The following is an 18,267-nucleotide window of genomic DNA, read 5'->3' on the forward strand; positions in this document are numbered from 1 at the left end:
TTTTTTTTGAGACAAGAGTCTCGCTCTGCCACCCAGGCTGGAGTGCAGTGGCCGGATCTCAGCTCACTGCAAGCTCCGCCTCCCGGGTTCCCGCCATTCTCCTGCCTCAGCCTCCCAAGTAGCTGGGACTACAGGCTCCCGCCACCTCGCCCGGCTAGTTTTTTGTATTTTTTAGTAGAGACGGGGTTTCACCGTGTTAGCTAGGATGGTCTTGATCTCCTGACCTCGTGATCCGCCCGTCTCGGCCTCCCAAAGTGCTGGGATTACAGGCTTGAGCCACCGCGCCCGGCCCAGGGCTGTTTTTTGAGTTAACTCAGAGACAGCTCATCCTGCTGTTCTCTGTCCACAAATACATAGATGCTCCGGTGGGGTCGGGCCAGGCCTGCTCCAGACCTTGTTTCTTTCCCGTTAATGCTTAAAATTCCGCAAGCCTGTGATTTCTGCGCTGGAGAGCTCGGTGGAGCCCCTGCTGCTGGTCCTTACAGGGAGTGAGATGTGCTTGGTGGTGCAATACTGATTCCACTTGGTTCTGATTGTCGTGGCTCTGCCAGGCTGTGTTAGGTCTGCCTTACTGGGAAAAGCGTTTAAGGACGCGTCTGCGTGTAAAGTCTCCTCTTCCGACAGGCAGGTGTGTGACCTTTCTCTTCTTTCTGCAGAAATCTGACCCGGTCGTCTCGTACCGCGAGACAGTCAGTGAAGAGTCGAACGTGCTCTGCCTCTCCAAGTCCCCCAACAAGCACAACCGACTGTACATGAAGGCGCGGCCCTTCCCCGATGGCCTGGCTGAGGACATCGATAAAGGCGAGGTGTCTGCCCGCCAGGAGCTCAAGCAGCGGGCGCGCTACCTGGCCGAGAAGTACGAGTGGGACGTGGCCGAGGCCCGCAAGATCTGGTGCTTTGGGCCCGACGGCACTGGCCCCAACATCCTCACCGACATCACCAAGGGCGTGCAGTACCTCAACGAGATCAAGGACAGTGTGGTGGCCGGCTTCCAGTGGGCCACCAAGGAGGTGAGGCACAGCTCAGCACGTGCAGACCACACCCATTTCCAGGCTCCAGAGGGACCTTATGATCCTGCCTGCTGAGTCAGGGACCCTAATAGGGCCAAGGCGGGCAAGGCCCCAGGTCCCCCTGGTGGAGACCTGCAGGACTTGGCAGGTGGAAGGCAAGCAGCCGAGATGCATTCGGCCCTTGACAGCGGCTCTCCCCCTCCCTCAGGGTGCGCTTTGTGAGGAGAACATGCGGGGCGTGCGCTTTGACGTCCATGACGTGACCCTGCATGCTGATGCCATCCACCGCGGGGGCGGCCAGATCATCCCCACAGCGCGGCGCTGCCTCTACGCCAGTGTGCTGACCGCCCAGCCGCGCCTCATGGAGCCCATCTACCTTGTGGAGATCCAGGTGAGGTCTGCCTGCCTGCCATTGACCCTGCCACCGTCCTGCCCAGCAGCTGCTGACAGCTTCTCTTTCCCTTCTGGCAGTGTCCAGAGCAAGTGGTCGGTGGCATCTATGGAGTTTTGAACAGGAAGCGGGGCCACGTGTTCGAGGAGTCCCAAGTGGCCGGCACCCCCATGTTTGTCGTCAAGGCCTACTTGCCTGTCAACGAGTCCTTTGGTGAGTGTTTACCCGGCGTGGCCTGCAGAGCCTGGCAGGCTAATCTGGGGGCCAGAAGCCCAGTAAGTTTAGCAGGGTGTTAAAGGAGGCGTCCTGATGGAAGCAGGTGATGGACTTAGCAGGTGGCCCAGCTTCTGACTGCTTGTGATCCCAAATCACTGAATTCACAGGGGAGGGACTCTCCTATCCCCAGTGTGAGAATGGCTCTGGGCCTGGAGCTCTGAAGGCCTAGGCCTGGGGCCAGTAGAGTAGCTGAGCTGTAGCAAAGGGTCATCCCGAACCAGCAGAGGCATGAGGCCTTTGAGCAGGCCCTTGGTGAAGTGCTGGGCACCAGGCCGAGTGTCTGGTCTGCAGGGTGACTTGGGCTGAGGAACTAGCCTGAGCTCCCGACAGGACTTTCCTCCCGTCCTGCCACCTTCCTGGCAGCCCAGTGAGCCTCTCGCTTCCCTCTGCAGGCTTCACTGCTGACCTGAGGTCCAACACGGGCGGCCAGGCCTTCCCCCAGTGTGTGTTCGACCACTGGCAGATCCTGCCCGGAGACCCCTTTGACAACAGCAGCCGCCCCAGCCAGGTGGTGGCTGAGACCCGCAAGCGCAAGGGCCTGAAGGAAGGCATCCCGGCCCTGGACAACTTCCTGGACAAATTGTAGGCGGCCCTTCCTGCAGCAGCTGCTGCCCTGGGGACTCGCAGCACCCACAGCACCCTGTCCTGGAGACTGTCCCGACACAGCGACGCTCCCCTGAGAGGTTTCCGGGGCCCGCTGCGTGCCATCACTCAACCTTAACACTTGATGCCGTTTCTTTCGATATTTATTTCCAGAGTCCAGAGGCAGCAGACACGCCCTCGTAGCAGGGACTTCTACTGGGCTGGTCGGGGAGGGGGAGGTGGGATGGGACACCCAACACTTTTTCCATTTCTTCAGAGGGAAACTCAGATGTCCAAACAAATTTTAACAAACGCATTAAGAGGTTTATTTGGGTAAATGGCCCGTAGTGGCTTTTGCCCCGGAAAGGGGAAAGGAACAAACGGGTAGATGATTTCTAGCAGGCAGGAAGTCCTGTGCGGTGTCACCATGAGCACCTCCAGCTGTACTAGTGCCATTGGAATAATAAATTTGATATGGTGGTGACTCCGTTCTGCGTTTTTCACCATGTCTTCCTAGGGGAGCAGGGCTGCCCAGTACTGGGCTCACCAGAGCCTAGAAGGGGACCCAGGCCCTAGTTAGGTGCAGCTTGGGGCTGCCTCAGTGTGTTAGGTGGAACGTTCTGGAATGGTTGGAATGCCCTACCCCTGTGTCATTCAGAGAAGCAGCTGCCAGATGCATGGGTCTACTGAGCGTTTGAAGTGCTCAGGGAATTAGCGTGGCCAAGAATTAAATTATAAGATGTCACTTTGAATGCATTTGGATGGCCCTGTGGAGTGAGGAGCACCGGACTGAACTTTGCGGACTTCAGCAACCCTCTGAATTGCTGACAAGCTCACACGTTCTATCCACCATCAGGATTTTCTATGGTCATCCAGTCCTGACTAGTTTGCTAGAAACCCATTTGTTTGCTTTGAAATTTTTTGTGAGATGGAGTCTCTGTTTCCTAGGCTGTAGTGGAATGGCACCATCTGCTCACTGCAACCTACACCTCCTGGGTTCAAGTCCTGCTTCAGGCTCTTGAGTAGCTGGGATTACAGGCGTGTACCACCACGCCCAGCTAATTTTTGTACTTTTAGTAGGGACGGGGGTTTCACCGTGTTGGCCAGGATGGTCTCGATCTCTTGACTTTGTGATCTGCCTGCCTTGGCCAGTTACAGGCGTGAGCCACTGTGCACGGCCTTTTGAACAATTTTTTAGAGCCAGGGTCTTGCTGTTTTCCAAATGAGTGTAGTGCAATCAGCTCACTGCACCCTCCACCTCCTGGACTCTCCTGCCTCAGCCTGCCAAGTAACGGACTCCAGGCATGTGCCACCATGCCCAGCTAATTTTTATTTGAGAATTTTGCTGTGGCCTGGTTGGTCTTGAACTCCTCACCTCAAGTGATCTGCCTGCTTCGGCCTCCCCAGGTGCTGGGAATTACAGGTGTGAGCCACTGTGTGGTGTTGCCCAGGCTAGTCTCCCTCCTGGACTCAAGCAATCCTCCTGTCTCAGCCTCCCAAAGTGCTGGGATCTCAGGTGTGAGCCACCACACCTCATTTATTCTCTAAATGGTGCCTAAGATGTGAGGAGGCCTAATCTTGTCAATGCTGATAAGAAGGTTAACATCATTTTCTGCGTGTTTCTGTGTCCTCAGGCAGGTGGGGACTGTGAAGTAGCACTGTGGGTTTCTGGCAAAGCTGGGGGCACTCTGGCCCTGCACTGCCAAGGCCAAGCTTCAGCTGAGGCTTTGCCCACACGTAGGTATGCCTGAGGTTTGGTTTGGCTTGGCTGTTGAATTGGGGCTGTAACTGAACTATGTTTCCCAGCAGTCGGGGAAATTGTAGGCGGCTTGGATGACTGTTTTGAGGGTGAGTCTCGCTCTATCGCCCAGGCTGGACTGCAGTGGCGTCATCTCTGCTCACTATGGCCTCCACCTCCGGGTTTAAGGGTTCAAGTAATTCTTGTGCTTCAGCCTCCCGAGTAGCTGGAATTACAGGCGCCTGTCGCCATGTCTGGCAAATTTTTGTATTTTTAGGTGAGATGGGGTTTCACCGCATTGGCCAGGATGGTCTCAAACTTGACTGCAAGAGAGCAGCCGGCCTCAGCCTCCCACAGTGCTGGGGTTATAGGTGTGAGTCACCATACCGGGTCCTGTTCCTTTTTTTTTTTTTTTTTTTTTTTTTTTTTTTTTTGAGACAGTTTCACTCTCGCCCAGGTTGGAGTGCAGTGGTGCGATTTCTGCTCACTACGAGCTCTGCCTCTTGGGTTCACGCCATTCTCCTGCCTCAGTCTCCTGAGTAGCTGGGACTACAGGCGCACACCACCACACCCGGCTAATTTTTGTTGTAGTTTTTAGTAGATACAGGGTTTTACCATCAAGGCCAGGATGGTCTTGATTTCCTGACCTCGTGATCTACCCACCTCAGCCTCCCAAAGTACTGGGATTATTGCGCCTGGCCTATTCTTTATTTTTATTTTTTTATTTTTTATTTTTTTTTTTGAGACGCAGTCTCGCTCTGTTGCCCAGGCTGGAGTGCAGTGGCCGGATCTCAGCTCACTGCAAGCTCCGCCTCCCGGGTTTACGCCATTCTCCTGCTTCAGCCTCCCGAGTAGCTGGGACTACAGGCGCCCACCACCTCGCCTGGCTCTTTATTTTATTTTATTTTGATATGGAGTCTCACTGGTCACCCAGGCTGGAATGCAGTGGCACGATCTCGGCTCACTGCAAGCTCCGCCTCCCAGGTTCACGCCATTCTCCTGCCTCAGCCTCCCGAGTAGTTGGGACTACAGGTGTCCGCCACCACACCTGGCTAATTTTTTGTATTTTCAGTAGAGACCGGGTTTCACTGTGTTAGCCAGGATAGTCTCGATCTGACCTCACTATCCTCCTGCCTTGGCCTCCCAAAGTGCTGGGATTACAGGTTTGAGGAGCTAACCACGGGCCCGGCCCCTATTCTTCTTCTTTTTTTTTTTTTTTTTTTTTTGAGGCGGAGTCTGTTTGCTCTGTTGGCCCAGGCTGGAGTGCAGTGGCCAGATCTCAAGCTCACTGGCAACCTCGCCTCCGGGGTTTACGGGCCGTTCTCAAACCCATGACAACAACGGCCTCCAAGAGATACGGACGGCGGCCCGGGCCACCTCGGGCCGGCTAGTTTTTTATTTTTAGTAGGAGACGGGGGTTTCACCCATGTTAGCCAGGATGGTCTCGATTCCTGACCCTCGTGATTCCGCCCGTCGGGCTCCCAAAGTGGCTGGGGGATTTACAGGCCTTGAGCCACCGCGGCCGGGGCCTATTTCTTTTTTAATAGTACAAAAAGTTAAGGGTTGGTATGGTGGAAGCTGAAACTTTTTTTTTTTTTTTTTTTGAGATAGTCTTTGTTGCCCAGGCTGGAGGGCAGTGGCACGATGTCACCTCACTTGAAGCTCCGCCTCCCGGGTTCATGCCATTCTCCAGCCTCAGCCTCCCGAGTAGCTGGAACTACAGGTGCTCGCCACCACACGCGGCTAATTTTTGTATTTTTTAGTGCAGACGGTTTCACCAGGATGGTCTCCATCTGACCTCGTGATCTGCCGGCCTTGGCCTCCCAAAGTGGGATTATGGGCGCTAGCCACCACGCCTGACCAACCCATTGTATGTTGAAAATGTAAATAAAAAATGTAAAGGCCGGCTTGTGGCTCACACCTGTAATCCCAGCATTTTGGGAGACCGAGGCGGGCGATCACAGAGATCGAGGATTGCTTGAGCTCAGGAGAGACCAGCCTGGGCGACATGGTGAAAGCCCATCTCCACTAAGAATAGGAAAACTAGCGGGGCTTGGTGATGGGCACCTATAATCCCAGCTACTTGGGAGGCTGAGGCACGGGAATCGTTAGAACCCGGGCGGTGGAGGTAGCAGTGAGCCAGATACCGCCAGTGCACTCCTGCCTGGGTGACAGAGTGACACCCTGTCTCAAAAAATAAAAAGTTACCTCCCAGTGTTGTCAGTTGGCACATACTAAGTCTCAGTAAAATGCTTGCTGTTATCCTTTTTTTTTTTTTCTTTGAGGCAGAGTCTCTCTCTGTCGCCCAGGCTGGAGTGCAGTGGCGCGATCTCGGCTCACTGCAAGCTCTGCCCCCCGGGTTCACGCCATTCTCCTGCCTCAGCCTCCCAAGTAGATGGGACTACAGGCGCCCACCACCACGCCCGGCTAATTTTTTTTTTTTTTTTTTTTTTGTATTTTTAGTAGAGACAGGGTTTCACTGTGTTAGCCAGGATGGTCTCGATCTCCTGACCTCGTGATCCGCCCATCTCGGCCTTCTAAAGTGCTGGGATTACAGGCGTGAGCCTCCGCGCCCGGCCTGTTATCCTCTAGTTTGAGACGAACAGGGGCCCTGTGAATGACAACCCCGGATTGGCCTCATTTGCAGTTTAAGTATGTAGAATATGGTAACAGTTTTCAGAGGAGGAAACTGCCACATAGGGACTAAAGCATTCCCAGGGTCCACTCCAGGAGCTGCCATGCGCGCTCAGCCACAGGTGAGCCATCCATTCGCGCATCCGGTGCTCCGGGAAGGCAGGAAGCGGGATGCAGGGCTTCAGCCTCACTTCTCTAGCTTCAGCACCAGGGTCAGAGGAGAGGCGGGCGGGGCGATCAAGGGGCCAGAAGTCGCCCTTTTTTCCGTCCGCTGACCAGCGTCGACTGCAGCCAATCAAATCAGGGATGGCGAGTCCTCAGCCAATGGCGAGGCTGCATCCGGGTACGGGGGCCGAAAAGGCAGCTGGGGGCGGGGCGTTGAGGTGCGGCCCGAGCGGAGGACAGACCGGCCAATAGGCGACGGGATCTGCTTCCCGGGGCGGGCACTTGGCGGGTGTGGTGACGTCGACGCAGGCGCGTCGCGTCGCCAGGGGCGCGGGGCTTCTGCAGGAGGCGGCGGTAGCCAGCGAGGCGGCGCTGGCCCTGGACTCCGGGCGGCGGAGGGTGAGGAACGGGCTCGGGCCGAGACTGAAGGGCTGGGTGGGTTCGGGGCGGTGCTCCGGGGGCCCGCGAGGGAGGGAGAGAACCTGAGGGGCTGGTAGGTTTGGGGACCCGTCTGGTTGACCGGGCCGTGGAAGGGGCTCGGCCGGGCCTGTGAGGGGCGTGGCGGCACCAGGGATGTTGGAGCGGAGCCTTAGGGATGGGGAAGGCCTTGGGGGCGGTTCTGCAAAGGTAGCCATTGGGGTCTGCCTAGAGGCTTGTGCGGAGATTGTAGGCGAGAGGGGTGGAGGACGGTGGAGGACACTCAGATGGTGCCCTTTTTGGAGGCCCGTTTTGGGGGGTAGGGGAGACTGCGGTTGGGGGACTTTGAAACGTGAAGCGGGGAGGAAGAGGTTAATCTTGCGAGGACGGTGGAGGTCAGCGCGAGAGGGAGGCAAAGTGGGCTTGCAGGAGCGTGGACGGCGTCGTCCAGTTCCTGGAAAATTGAGAATTGGGGGGAGTCAGAGATGGTTAGGGGTGGGCGGGGGTGTTCCATCGATGAGGTTCTTAAGAGACCTACCGAGGGCAAGGACAAGGAAGGGTTAAGGTAGTAACTTAACTTGAGAATTTTGACCAGAATGGCAGCACTTTGGGAGGCCGAGGTGGGACGATCGCTTGAGCCGTGGAGTTCCAGGCTGCGGTGAGACATGATTGCACCACTGCACTCCAGCCTGGGCGACGGAGCGAGACTCCTTCTCAAAACAACAACAACAAAAAGAAGTAGACTTAAGAACTTCGTTAAGACATTGGCCAGGGAGTAAGGTAGCCCTGGGATTTGAGGTTGAGGAGAGCGTGGGGAACGTGCAGGAATGGTGGGGGATTTTGGCTGAGCAGGTTCGGAGAAGTCTAGGAGAGGCAAAGAGGCGCAGGCAGCGTCAGGGAAGTCAGAATTATGTGTCTGGAGAGTTTTGTGGGGTGAAGGTGGCCCAGTGGGACTGTTACTAACCTTTTGAGTGGTTATGGGGCTTTAAAAGAGGTGACATGACAGGACCCAGCCCACTAAACACAGCACCTCTCTGAGGAGTCTGGAGCTTCAGAGTGGAGAGGTGGGAGGCTTGTGTTTGGTAGGCAGGTCTGTCCATTAATCTAGGAGAAAAGGGTGGTGTCTCAGTTCCTCACTTCTCTCTTTCCCTGTCTCCTCCAGGGTCACCATTAGGGGACTCCTGAGGTCCTATCTCCAGGCTGCGGTGACTGCACTTTCCCTGGAGTGGAAGCTGCTGGAAGGCAGACCGGCCGCCATGTCCACGTTCAGGCAGGAGGACGTGGAGGACCATTATGAGATGGGGGAGGAGCTGGGCAGGTGAGCTGTCCGCCCCCGCCAGGAGGGAGGCACTGTGGGGTTTTCTGAACAGCAACTCTCCTTCCTGTTCTTTATCCTGTATCCTGAGAAGGAATGAGTCAGTACCGTGTGCTGGTGGAACAAATTTGGGCCGTGGAGTCAGACAGCCCTGGCTGTGAATTCCTGCTTGTGAATCCTCAGTTTCCTGTGGGGAGGAAAGTAATTGAGCCTTTACAGCAGCCAATACCGTGCCTGACATGGGGCACCAGAGCAACAGATGCCAGCTGCTTTTGTTATTAAAAGGTGTGTCTTCTGCCTGGGCAACATAGCAAGACTCCTCTCTACAAAAAATAAAAATGAAAAAAATTAGCCAGGTGTGATAGCTCATGCCTGTAGTTCCAGCTACTAGGGAAGCTGAGACGGGAGGATGGCTTGAGCCCAGGTGTCGGAGGCTGCAGTGAGCTATGATTGTGCCACCGCACTGCGGCCTGGGCAACAGAGTAAAACCCCATTTATTAAAAAAAAAAAAAAAAAATTCTCCCTATGTGAATCCTCTTTTGTGGGAGGCCCTTGAGTTTTTTCCTAGCTCTTGGATATTTAAAGGAGGGGGAGGGAGGGGCGTGTCTCCAACCTGCGCCCACACCTCTGTCAACTGTTTAACATTCTTGTGGGAAAAAGCAGAGGTTTCCTATTCCAGGGAGGCAGCCGATTTCCTGCCTGTCTGAAGCTTGGAGGGTCCCCTGGGACCCCGCCCCCTACAGACCAGCCAGACACCATTAGGCCCTGCCTCCTTTTGTAGAGCCTCCAACCTTATTTGGTGAGTTTGCTGCTGGCCAGCCTCCCTGGAGCCGCCCCATGATGTCACCAGAAGGGAATGTAAATAACTGAGCTCTGTGTCAGGCCGGGGAGAGAGCTGCCACTCTTTTGGGATCCTGAGGTCCCTCCTTCAGGAATTTCCTCCGTTAGTGGCAGAGAAGGCACGCCCCCTCCTCCTGTAGTGACTTCTGCTTCAGTGTTGAAAATGTGTTAGGACCTCCCGCTAGGGGTCATTTGGCAAAAGTCAGCAAAATTCAGCCAAATTGATGATGTCTATTTCTTTTAACCCGCTGATTTCACCTCTAGGAATTAATTCATTGGAAAAATGTAAATACATGGATGGAATGACTTAAGACTGGGGTAGTCGCTAGAACAACGTTTACCAGGACAACAGCCTTTTTTTGTTGTTGTTGTTGTTGTTGTTGAGACGGAGTCTCGCTCTGTCACCCAGGCTGGCGTGCAGTGGCGCGATCTCCGCTCACTGCAAGCTCTGCCTCCCGGGTTCACGCCATTCTCCTGCCTCAGCCTCCCCAGCAGCTGGGACTACAAGTGCCTGCCACCATGCCCAGCTAATTTTTTTGTATTTTAGTAGAGATGGGGTTTCACCGTGTTAACCAGGATGGTTTCGATCTCCTAACCTCATGATGCGCCCGTCTCGGCCTCCCAAAGTGTTGGGATTACAGGTGTGAGCCACCGCGCCCGGCCTTTTTTTTTTTTTCTGGACACTGTTTCATTCTGTCTCCCAGGCTGGAGTGCAGTGCTGAGATCTCGGCTCACTGCCACCTCAGCCTCCTGGGTTCCAGGTATTCTCCAGCCTCAGCCTCCTGAGTAGCTGGCATTATAGGCGCCTGCCACCATCCCTGGCTAATTTTTGTATTTTTAGTAGAGATGGGGTTTCACCATGTTGGCCGGGCTGGTCTCCAACTCCTGATCTCAGGTAATCTGCCTGCTTTGGCCTCCCAAAGTGCTGGGATTACAGGCATGAGCCACTGCACCCTGCTGGGAACAACAGCCTCTTAAATGGCCCCCCCAAACCACTGCATCAGGGCTGGAATAGGATGCAGGTCTTAAAAAGAACCAGGCAGGGCCGGTGTGGTGGCTTCCGTCTGTAATCCTAGCGCTTTGGGAGGCCAGAGCGGGAGGATTGCTTGAGCCCAGGACTTCAAGACTAGCCTGGGCAGTATAAGTTGACCCCGTCTCTCAAACGAACAGAAATGCATAATTAAAAAGGTATATTTACCTTCTGTGTTTGCTGTGAAGACTTGGACGTCTGGTGTGTATTTCATGTCACAGTTCTTCCTAGGACTGGCCACACCTCACGGGTTTGACAGCTCTGGGTGGCCAGTGTCTGCTGTTCTGATAGCACTGCTTCAGGTAGTGGTCTGGAACATTCTCAGAGATACGTGAAGTGCAAGATGAAGGCCCAGAATGCAGCATAACGTGCTGTAATGTGTTTTTTTTTTTGAGACGGAGTCTTGCTTTGTCACCCAGGCTGGAGTGCAATGGTGTGATCTCAGCTCATTGCAACCTCTGCTTCCCGGGTTCAAGCGATTCTTATGCCTCAACCTCCTGAGTAGCTGGGACTACAGGCGCTTGCCAACACGCCTGGCCAATTTTTTTATATTTTTATTAGAGATGGGGTTTCAACATATTGGCCAGGCTGGTTTTGAACTCCTGACCTCAAGTGATCTTCCTGTCTTGGCCTCCTGAAGTGCTGGGATTACAGGCGTGAGCCACCACGCCTGGCCTAATTTTTTTAAACTGCAAGCACGGACTGCCTGTGCACCCTCATGTCTGCTGTCCTGATTCGTTTACTCAGGAGTCAGCGCACTGCAGCCCGTGGGCCAAACCCAACCGGGGCAAACACTTCTATTTCCCTGACACTTGATTTTATATGGTCTGCAAGCTAGGAATGGTTTGGAATTTTAATTTTTTTTTTTTTTTTTGAGACAGGGTCTCACTTTGTCACCCGGGCTGGAGTATAGTGGTGAGATCTCTGCTTACTGCAGCCTCGACCTCATGGGTTCAAGCAATTCTCCTACCTCAGCCCCCTAAGTAGCTGTAGCTGGGACTACAGGCTCCCGGTACCATGCCACCCCTGGCTAATTTTTTTGTATTTTTTGTGCAGAGGGAGTTTCACCATGTTGGCCAGGCTTGTCTCGAATTCCTGACCTCAGGAGTTTGACCCACCCACCTCGGCCTCCCAGAATGCTGGGATTACAGGTGTGAGCTACTTTGCCTAGCCCACATTTTTTTTTTTTTTTAATTGAGTCGGAATCTGGCTCTGTTGTCCAGGCTGGAGTGCAGTGACTCGATCTTGGCTCACTGGAACCTCCGCCTCCCAGGTTCAAGCAATTCTCCTGCTTCAGCCTTCCAAGTAGCTGGAATTACAGGCACCTGCCACCATGCCTGGTCAATTTTTGTATTTTTGGTAGAGATGGGGTTTTGCCACATTGGCCAGGCTGTTCGCGAACTCCTGACCTCAAATGATCTGCCCGCCTCTGCCTCCCAAAGTGCTGGGATTACAGGCATGAGCCGCTGTGCCTGGCCCCAGCCCACACTATTTTTGTTTTGTTTTTTTTGAGACGGAGTCTTGCAGTGTCGCCTGGACTGGAGTGCAATGGTGCGATCTCAGCTCACTGCAACCTCCATCTCCTGGGTTCAAGCGATTCTCCTTGCCTCAGCCTCCCGAGTAGCTGGGATTATAGACACCCTCCAGCACGCCCGGCTAATGTTTTTGTATTTTTAGTGGAGACAGGGCGTTCACTATGTTGGCCAGGCTGGTCTCGAACTCCTGACCTCGTGATCTGCCCACTTTTGCCTCCCAAAGTACTGGGATTTCAGGCGTCAGCCACCATGCCTGGCTTCCCAGCCCACATTTTTAAACATCACAAACCCTATCAGTAGAAATCGTCAGTGTGTAGGCCACACTCGGGTCGTGTCTGGGTTGTGGCAGGCACTTAGGAAGTGGTTTGGGAGTGATACCTGAGACCATCATTGAGGAGGGCTTGCTGTGTCCTCGACCTGCGCTGGGGGCCAGGGAAGTTACAGAGAAGCGAAGCGGGTGGGCTCGGCTCTCAGGGAGTTTCTTTCCTGGTTGGGGAGATCAGGCACCTGTAGAGTTCCACCTGTAGAGGAACTGAGAGCACGCCGGTGGCCTTGCCTCTATGGAGCAAGTCCGTCTGTGGCCAGCGAGACCGGGAGCTGTCTGGAGGCTGGCGGCTGTGGTCTGGTGTTGCTATAGGAGGACTCAGTGGCAGAACCTGAAATCCCGTTGGCAATAGCAAAACAGGGAAAGGCGTGGTTTACGGAACTGGGGAGTCCAGGTGTTCGGCGGCCGCAGGTGTGGCTGGATGCTGGTGTGTGCGGTGCCCTGTGTCCCCTGGGCCGAGGTCCACTCCAGCGTGGAGGAGGCACCCTGGCAGAGTGAGTGACAGGGCTTACGTGCCACCCGCAGTGCCTGGTGGCTCCCCTCTCCTGTCCTGGTGTGTTCTTAGGCAGCGTTCTACATGGTGGCCCCTGCCGTGAGCCCGAATCCAAGCCCAGCAGAGGGAGAGAGAGAGGCTCTCTTCCCAGCAGGCGTTCTGAGCCATGTGCACTGGATTGGTCTCTTTGGGCTGGAGGGCATGGTTTTCTGTTGCCCAGGTCCAGTCATGTTCCCTTCCACCCCTTTCCTGGACCACTGAGTCCCACAGACTGAAAGTGAGCATTGAAGGCTGCCCTGGGACAGCTGGCTCTGTTAGGAGACAGGGTGGAGCCGGGAGCTGGGCAGGCAGGAGCCCGGTGCCCAGCCCCAGGTGCCCGCTTCCTGTGAGAGCACCTGGGCTCTGGAGCCTGCAGCACCTGGTTTGAAGGTTTGAATCCTCCCGCCGCTGGCTGACTGCATGTCCTTGGGCTAGTTGCTTTCTGTTTCTCAGCCTCAGTTTTTTTGAAATGCGGAGAGTGGCCAGGTGCAGTGGCTCTACCTGTAATGCCAACACTTGGGGGAGTGGAGTGGGAGGATCTCTTGAGGCCAGGAGTTCCAAACCAGCCTGGGCAACACAGCAAGATCTTGTCTCTACAAAAAATAAAATGAATAAATTAGGTGTGGCAGCATGTGCCTGTAGTCCCACATACTTGGGAAGGATCGCTTGAGCCCAGGAGTTCGAGACCAGCGTGGGCAACAGAGTGAGACCTCATCCTTACAAAAAGAAAAAAAATTAACTGGGTGTGGTGGTGTGTGCCTGTAGTCCCAGCTGCTTGAGAGGCTGAGGCAGGAGGATTGCCCGAGCCCAGGAGGTCGAGGCTACAGTGAGCCATGATTGAACTACTGCACTCCAGCCTGAGCAACAGAACCAGACCCTGTCTCAAAAAAAAAAAGAGGGTCTGGCCCTTGGACCGGATCTGCCCTGCAGTGGAGAGGAAGCGTGGACTGGATCACCCTGGGTGGGAAGAAAGCGTGGACCAGATCAGGCCTAGGTGGGGAGGAAGCATGGACTGGATCCGCCCCGCAGTGGGAAGGAAGCGTGGACTGGATCGTCCTGGGTGGGGAGGAAGCGTGGACTGGATCGTCCTGGGTGGGGAGGAAGTGTGGACCAGATCAGCCCCAGGTTGGGAGGAAGCATGGACTGGATCTGCCCCGCAGTGGGAAGGAAGCATGGACTGGATCGTCCTGGGTAGGGAGGAAGCGTGGACTGGATTGCCGTGGGTGGGGAGGAAGCGTGGACCAGATCAGCTGGGTGGGGAGGAAGTGTGGACTGGATCCGCCCTACAGTGGGGAGGAAGCATGAACGGGATCTGCCCTGGCTGGGGAGGAAGCATGGACCAGATCAGCCCTGGGTAGGTGAGGCAGTGTGGACCCAATCCGCCTTGCAGTCGGGGAGGCAGTGTGAACTGGATCCGCCCTGGGTGGGGAGGCAGTGTGGATCGGATCCGCCCTGTAGTGGGGGAAGAAGCGTGGACCGGATCAGCTGGGGGTGGGGAGGAAGTGTGGACCTGGTGGCCCAGAGGCCGGCCTCCCCCGGATTCTCAGCCTGGGGCTTACGTGGGTGACTGTGATAAGCCCTCAGGTTCAAAGGCATGAGTGAGCCGGGATTCCGTTCTAAGCAGAACTTTGTGTCTCCCAACGTTTATTGTTGATTGACTTTGGACTAGCTGCTGGAAATCACCACTGTGACAGGGCTGGGAGCAAAGCAGAGCCACATCCACTCACCTGACCCGATTCACTGGGGGTGAAGGAGCATGGACACGCTTCTTTTGTGCCTGTGTGTGCACTAATTATGTTTTGTAGAGATGGGGGTCTCACTGTGTTGCCCAGTCTGGACTCGAACTCCTGGCCTCAAGTGATCCTCCCATCTCAGCCTCCCAAAGTGTTTGGATTACAGGCATAAGCCTCTGCACCCAGCCTCCTCTATTTTTTAGTTCAGGTTGGAATAACACTAGAGGGATAAAATCTGCGTGTTTAAAAAGGAGGCAGCCCGGCCAGGCGTGGTGGCTTATGCCTGTAATCCCAGCACTTTGGGAGGTCAAGGCAGGCAGATCACTTGAGGTCAGGAGTTTGAGACCAGCCTGGGCAACTTGGTGAAACCCCATCTGCACTAAAAATATAAAAATTAGCCGGGCGTGGTGGTGCGCACCTGTAATCCCAGCTACTCGAGAGGCTGAGGCAGGAAAATCACTTGAACTCAGGAGGCAGAGGTTGTAGTGAGCCGAGATTGCACCACTGCACTCCAGCCTGGGCGACAGAGTGAGACTCTGTCTCAAAAATAAACAAATGAATAAATAAATAAAAAAGGAGGCAACACATCCAGATATTCCTGCCGAGTTCCTGGCGCACGGGTACCACTGGATTTGGATGCTGTGGCCGTGGGAGTCCTCCTGCGATAGGAGGTGGAAGTATTACCATCAGCTTGGTGGGTGCAGGTAGAGGGGAAGGAGGAAGGAGCTCCAGGTGCAGGGAGTGTTACAGCAAGGTCGGCGCCAGGGAGGGAGCAGGATGTATGCAGGGGATGTCATGTTGCACGCAGCCTGGGCCGGGTGGGCCGAGTCCGAGGGAGCAGAACGTATGCAGGGGATGTCATGTTGCACGCGGCCTGGGCCGGGTGGGCCGAGTCCGAGGGAGCAGAACGTATGCAGGGGATGTCATGTTGCACGCGGCCTGGGCCGGGTGGGCCGAGTCCGAGGGAGCAGAACGTATGCAGGGGATGTCATGTTGCACGCGGCCTGGGCCGGGTGGGCCGAGTCCGAGGGAGCAGAACGTATGCAGGGGATGTCATGTTGCACGCGGCCTGGGCCGGGTGGGCCGAGTCCGAGGGAGCAGAACGTATGCAGGGGATGTCATGTTGCACGCGGCCTGGGCCGGGTGGGCCGAGTCCGAGGGAGCAGAACGTATGCAGGGGATGTCATGTTGCACGCGGCCTGGGCCGGGTGGGCCGAGTCCGAGGGAGCAGAACGTATGCAGGGGATGTCATGTTGCACGCGGCCTGGGCCGGGTGGGCCGAGTCCGAGGGAGCAGAATGTATGCAGGGGATGTCATGTTGCACGCGGCCTGGGACGGGTGGGCCGAGTCGGAGGGAGCAGAATGTATGCAGGGGACGTCGTGTTGCACGCGGCCTGGGCCGGGTGGGCCAAGTCTGATGAGGACTGCCTCGCTTTCCTCCCACCTCTGCCCTTGGCTGTCAGCGTGAGGCTCCTGCAGCCGCTGTAACAAACCCCACAAGTGAGTGCCCTGGATAACCATGGCTTCCCTCAGGGGTTCCGAGTCTACCGTGGACCCGCAGGGCTGGGCCCTCCTGGAGGCTCCAGCGGGGAATGCGGTTCCCACCTTTCCAAGAGTCTAGAGGCACCCGCTTGGCTCTCGGGAACTCCTTCCTTCCCCTTCACAGCCACAGCGCAGCCTCTTCCAGCCTCTCTCTGACTCTCATCTCACGAGGATGCTATGAGGACACTGGGCGCTGGATTACCCAGGATGCTCTCCCATCTCCAGATCCTTAACCTCATCCTGTCGGCTGAGCGCCTTCTGCTGTTAGGACGCCATCTTGGCAGGTCCCCGGGGTGAGCACGTGGATGATGTCTTTGAAGGGGCTGTTATGTTTAGTCTCCCCCATGATCAGTAGTAATTTGGCACCTCCCCTTGCCCACCTCGAATGTCCCTGCCTCTGACCCCCCGCGTGTGTGCAGAGTATGTCCTTGGTGGCCCGCCATGGGAGTTTTGTTACCAGCACACCCTGACCTGGGTCTCCTGGAGGTGCAGTGAGCACACACTGTTTATCTGTGGCCCTCCATGCTGCTAGGACGTGAGGCCGGGAAGGACAGGCCCACGCCCAGCCCATGGCAGCGACTCCAGCGCCTGGAGCAGGCTGAAGGGCTTAGGCCTTTTGTGTCTGGTGTGATGTCCTCAAGGTTCCTCTGTGCTGTGGCCCGTGGTGGGACTTGTTCCTGTTCATGGCTGGCTCGGGCTCCAGTGTGTGGATGGGCCACCATGTGTTGACCATGCTTCCGCTGACGGGCGTTTGAGCTGTTTCCACCCTCTGCTGCTGTGAGCATCACTGTGGAAGTTACCACGTGGATGTGTGTGTGTGTTTCTCTCGGGGAGATGCCAGGAGTGGAATTGTGGGTTACGTGGAAACTCCGTGTTGAAGCTTCCGAGGGGCCGGGCTGTTTCCACAGCTCCACCTGGACGCGTGCGGCTCCGGCCCCACATCCTCACTCTGGTCTCTTGTCTTGCGAACGCGCGTGTTTCTTTCCCTCTGTACGCTGAGTAGGGAGCTCTTTCGAAGTCAGTGGCGTAGATTTACGAAAATGGTGAAATGAATTCTGCGGTGACTAGTTTGGTCAGGATGGAACTGCACCAAATAAAAAGCAAACCCTCCCTCTGTGCGCACGCCCTTAACCCCTCCTGGGGACCTGCTGCGGACAGGCTGCTGTGTAGCTCCGTACCTTTCTTTTTTTTTTTTTTTTTTTTGAGACGGAGTCTCGCTCTGTTGCCCGGGCTGGAGTGCAGTGGCCGGATCTCAGCTCACTGCAAGCTCCGCCTCCTGGGTTTACGCCATTCTCCTGCCTCAGCCTCCTGAGTAGCTGGGACTACAGGCGCCCACCACCTCGCCCGGCTAGTTTTTTTTTTTTTTTTGTATTTTTTTAGTAGAGACGGGGTTTCACCGTGTTAGCCAGGACGGTCTCGATCTCCTGACCTCGTGATCCGCCCGTCTCAGCCTCCCAAAGTGCTGGGATTACAGGCTTGAGCCACCGCACCCGGCCAGCTCCGTACCTTTCTAACGAACAAGACCGCGTTCTCTGCCTCACGGAGTGGGTGACATCATGAAGGTCTCTTCTTGTCCACGTGTAAAGAGCCGGCCTATTCTTTCTCATGACTGGGTAAAATTCCCCTGGATTAATCAAAATCTCTTCCAGTTCCCGTTTATTTCTTTTCAGTTCTTATTTGTCTGGAAATGAGTGCCTCTTTTAAAATTTAGAGACAAAGTCTCGCTCTATCGCCCAAGGTGAAGTGTGGTGGTGCGATCACAGCTCACTGCAGCCTTGAATTGCTGGGCTGAAGTGCTTCTCCTGTCTCAGCCTGCCGAGCAGCTGGGACTGCAGGTGCACCACCACACTTTGCTCTTTGTTTTTTTGAGACAGAGTCTCGCTCTGTTGCCCGGTCTGGAATGCAGTGGTGCGATCTCAGCTCACTGTAACCTCTGCCTCCCGGGTTCAAGCAATTCTACCTCAGCCTCCCGAGTCACTGGGACTACAGGCGCCCACCACCATGCCTGGCTAATTTTGTATTTTTGTAGTAGAGATGGGGTTTCACCGTGTTGGCCAGGCTGGTCTTGAACTCCTGTCCTCAAGTGATCTGCCCGCCTTGACCTCCCAAAGTGTTGGGATTACAAGCATGAGCCACTGCGCCCAGCCACTTTGCTTATTTTTTAAATTTATTTTATTATTTTATTTTTTTATTGAGATAGAG

General features: G+C 55.4%; 2 protein-coding genes across 2 annotated transcripts in view; both read left to right on the forward strand.

Annotated features, from left to right (window-relative positions):
• EEF2 (eukaryotic translation elongation factor 2) overlaps positions 1–2,743 on the forward strand; it is a 10,159-nt gene extending 7,416 nt beyond the window's left edge. The window contains exons 12-15 of the mRNA XM_017847183.1: positions 657–1,010; positions 1,219–1,401; positions 1,482–1,614; positions 2,070–2,743. Of these exons, the coding sequence (XP_017702672.1) occupies positions 657–1,010; positions 1,219–1,401; positions 1,482–1,614; positions 2,070–2,263 (864 nt within the window). The 3' untranslated portion in view covers positions 2,264–2,743. The remainder of the gene's footprint in view (positions 1–656; positions 1,011–1,218; positions 1,402–1,481; positions 1,615–2,069) is intronic.
• Positions 2,744–7,082: 4,339 nt separating this feature from the next.
• Positions 7,083–18,267, forward strand: part of DAPK3 (death associated protein kinase 3) — an 18,132-nt gene continuing 6,947 nt past the window's right edge. The window contains exons 1-3 of the mRNA XM_017847155.1: positions 7,083–7,195; positions 8,376–8,531; positions 12,670–12,752. Coding sequence (XP_017702644.1) covers positions 8,470–8,531; positions 12,670–12,752 — 145 coding nt within the window. The 5' untranslated portion in view covers positions 7,083–7,195; positions 8,376–8,469. The remainder of the gene's footprint in view (positions 7,196–8,375; positions 8,532–12,669; positions 12,753–18,267) is intronic.

The sequence above is a fragment of the Rhinopithecus bieti genome, unplaced genomic scaffold (genome assembly GCF_001698545.2).
Source record: "Rhinopithecus bieti isolate Rb0 unplaced genomic scaffold, ASM169854v2 scaffold_28055, whole genome shotgun sequence".
In the NCBI taxonomy this organism is placed as follows: domain Eukaryota; kingdom Metazoa; phylum Chordata; class Mammalia; order Primates; family Cercopithecidae; genus Rhinopithecus; species Rhinopithecus bieti.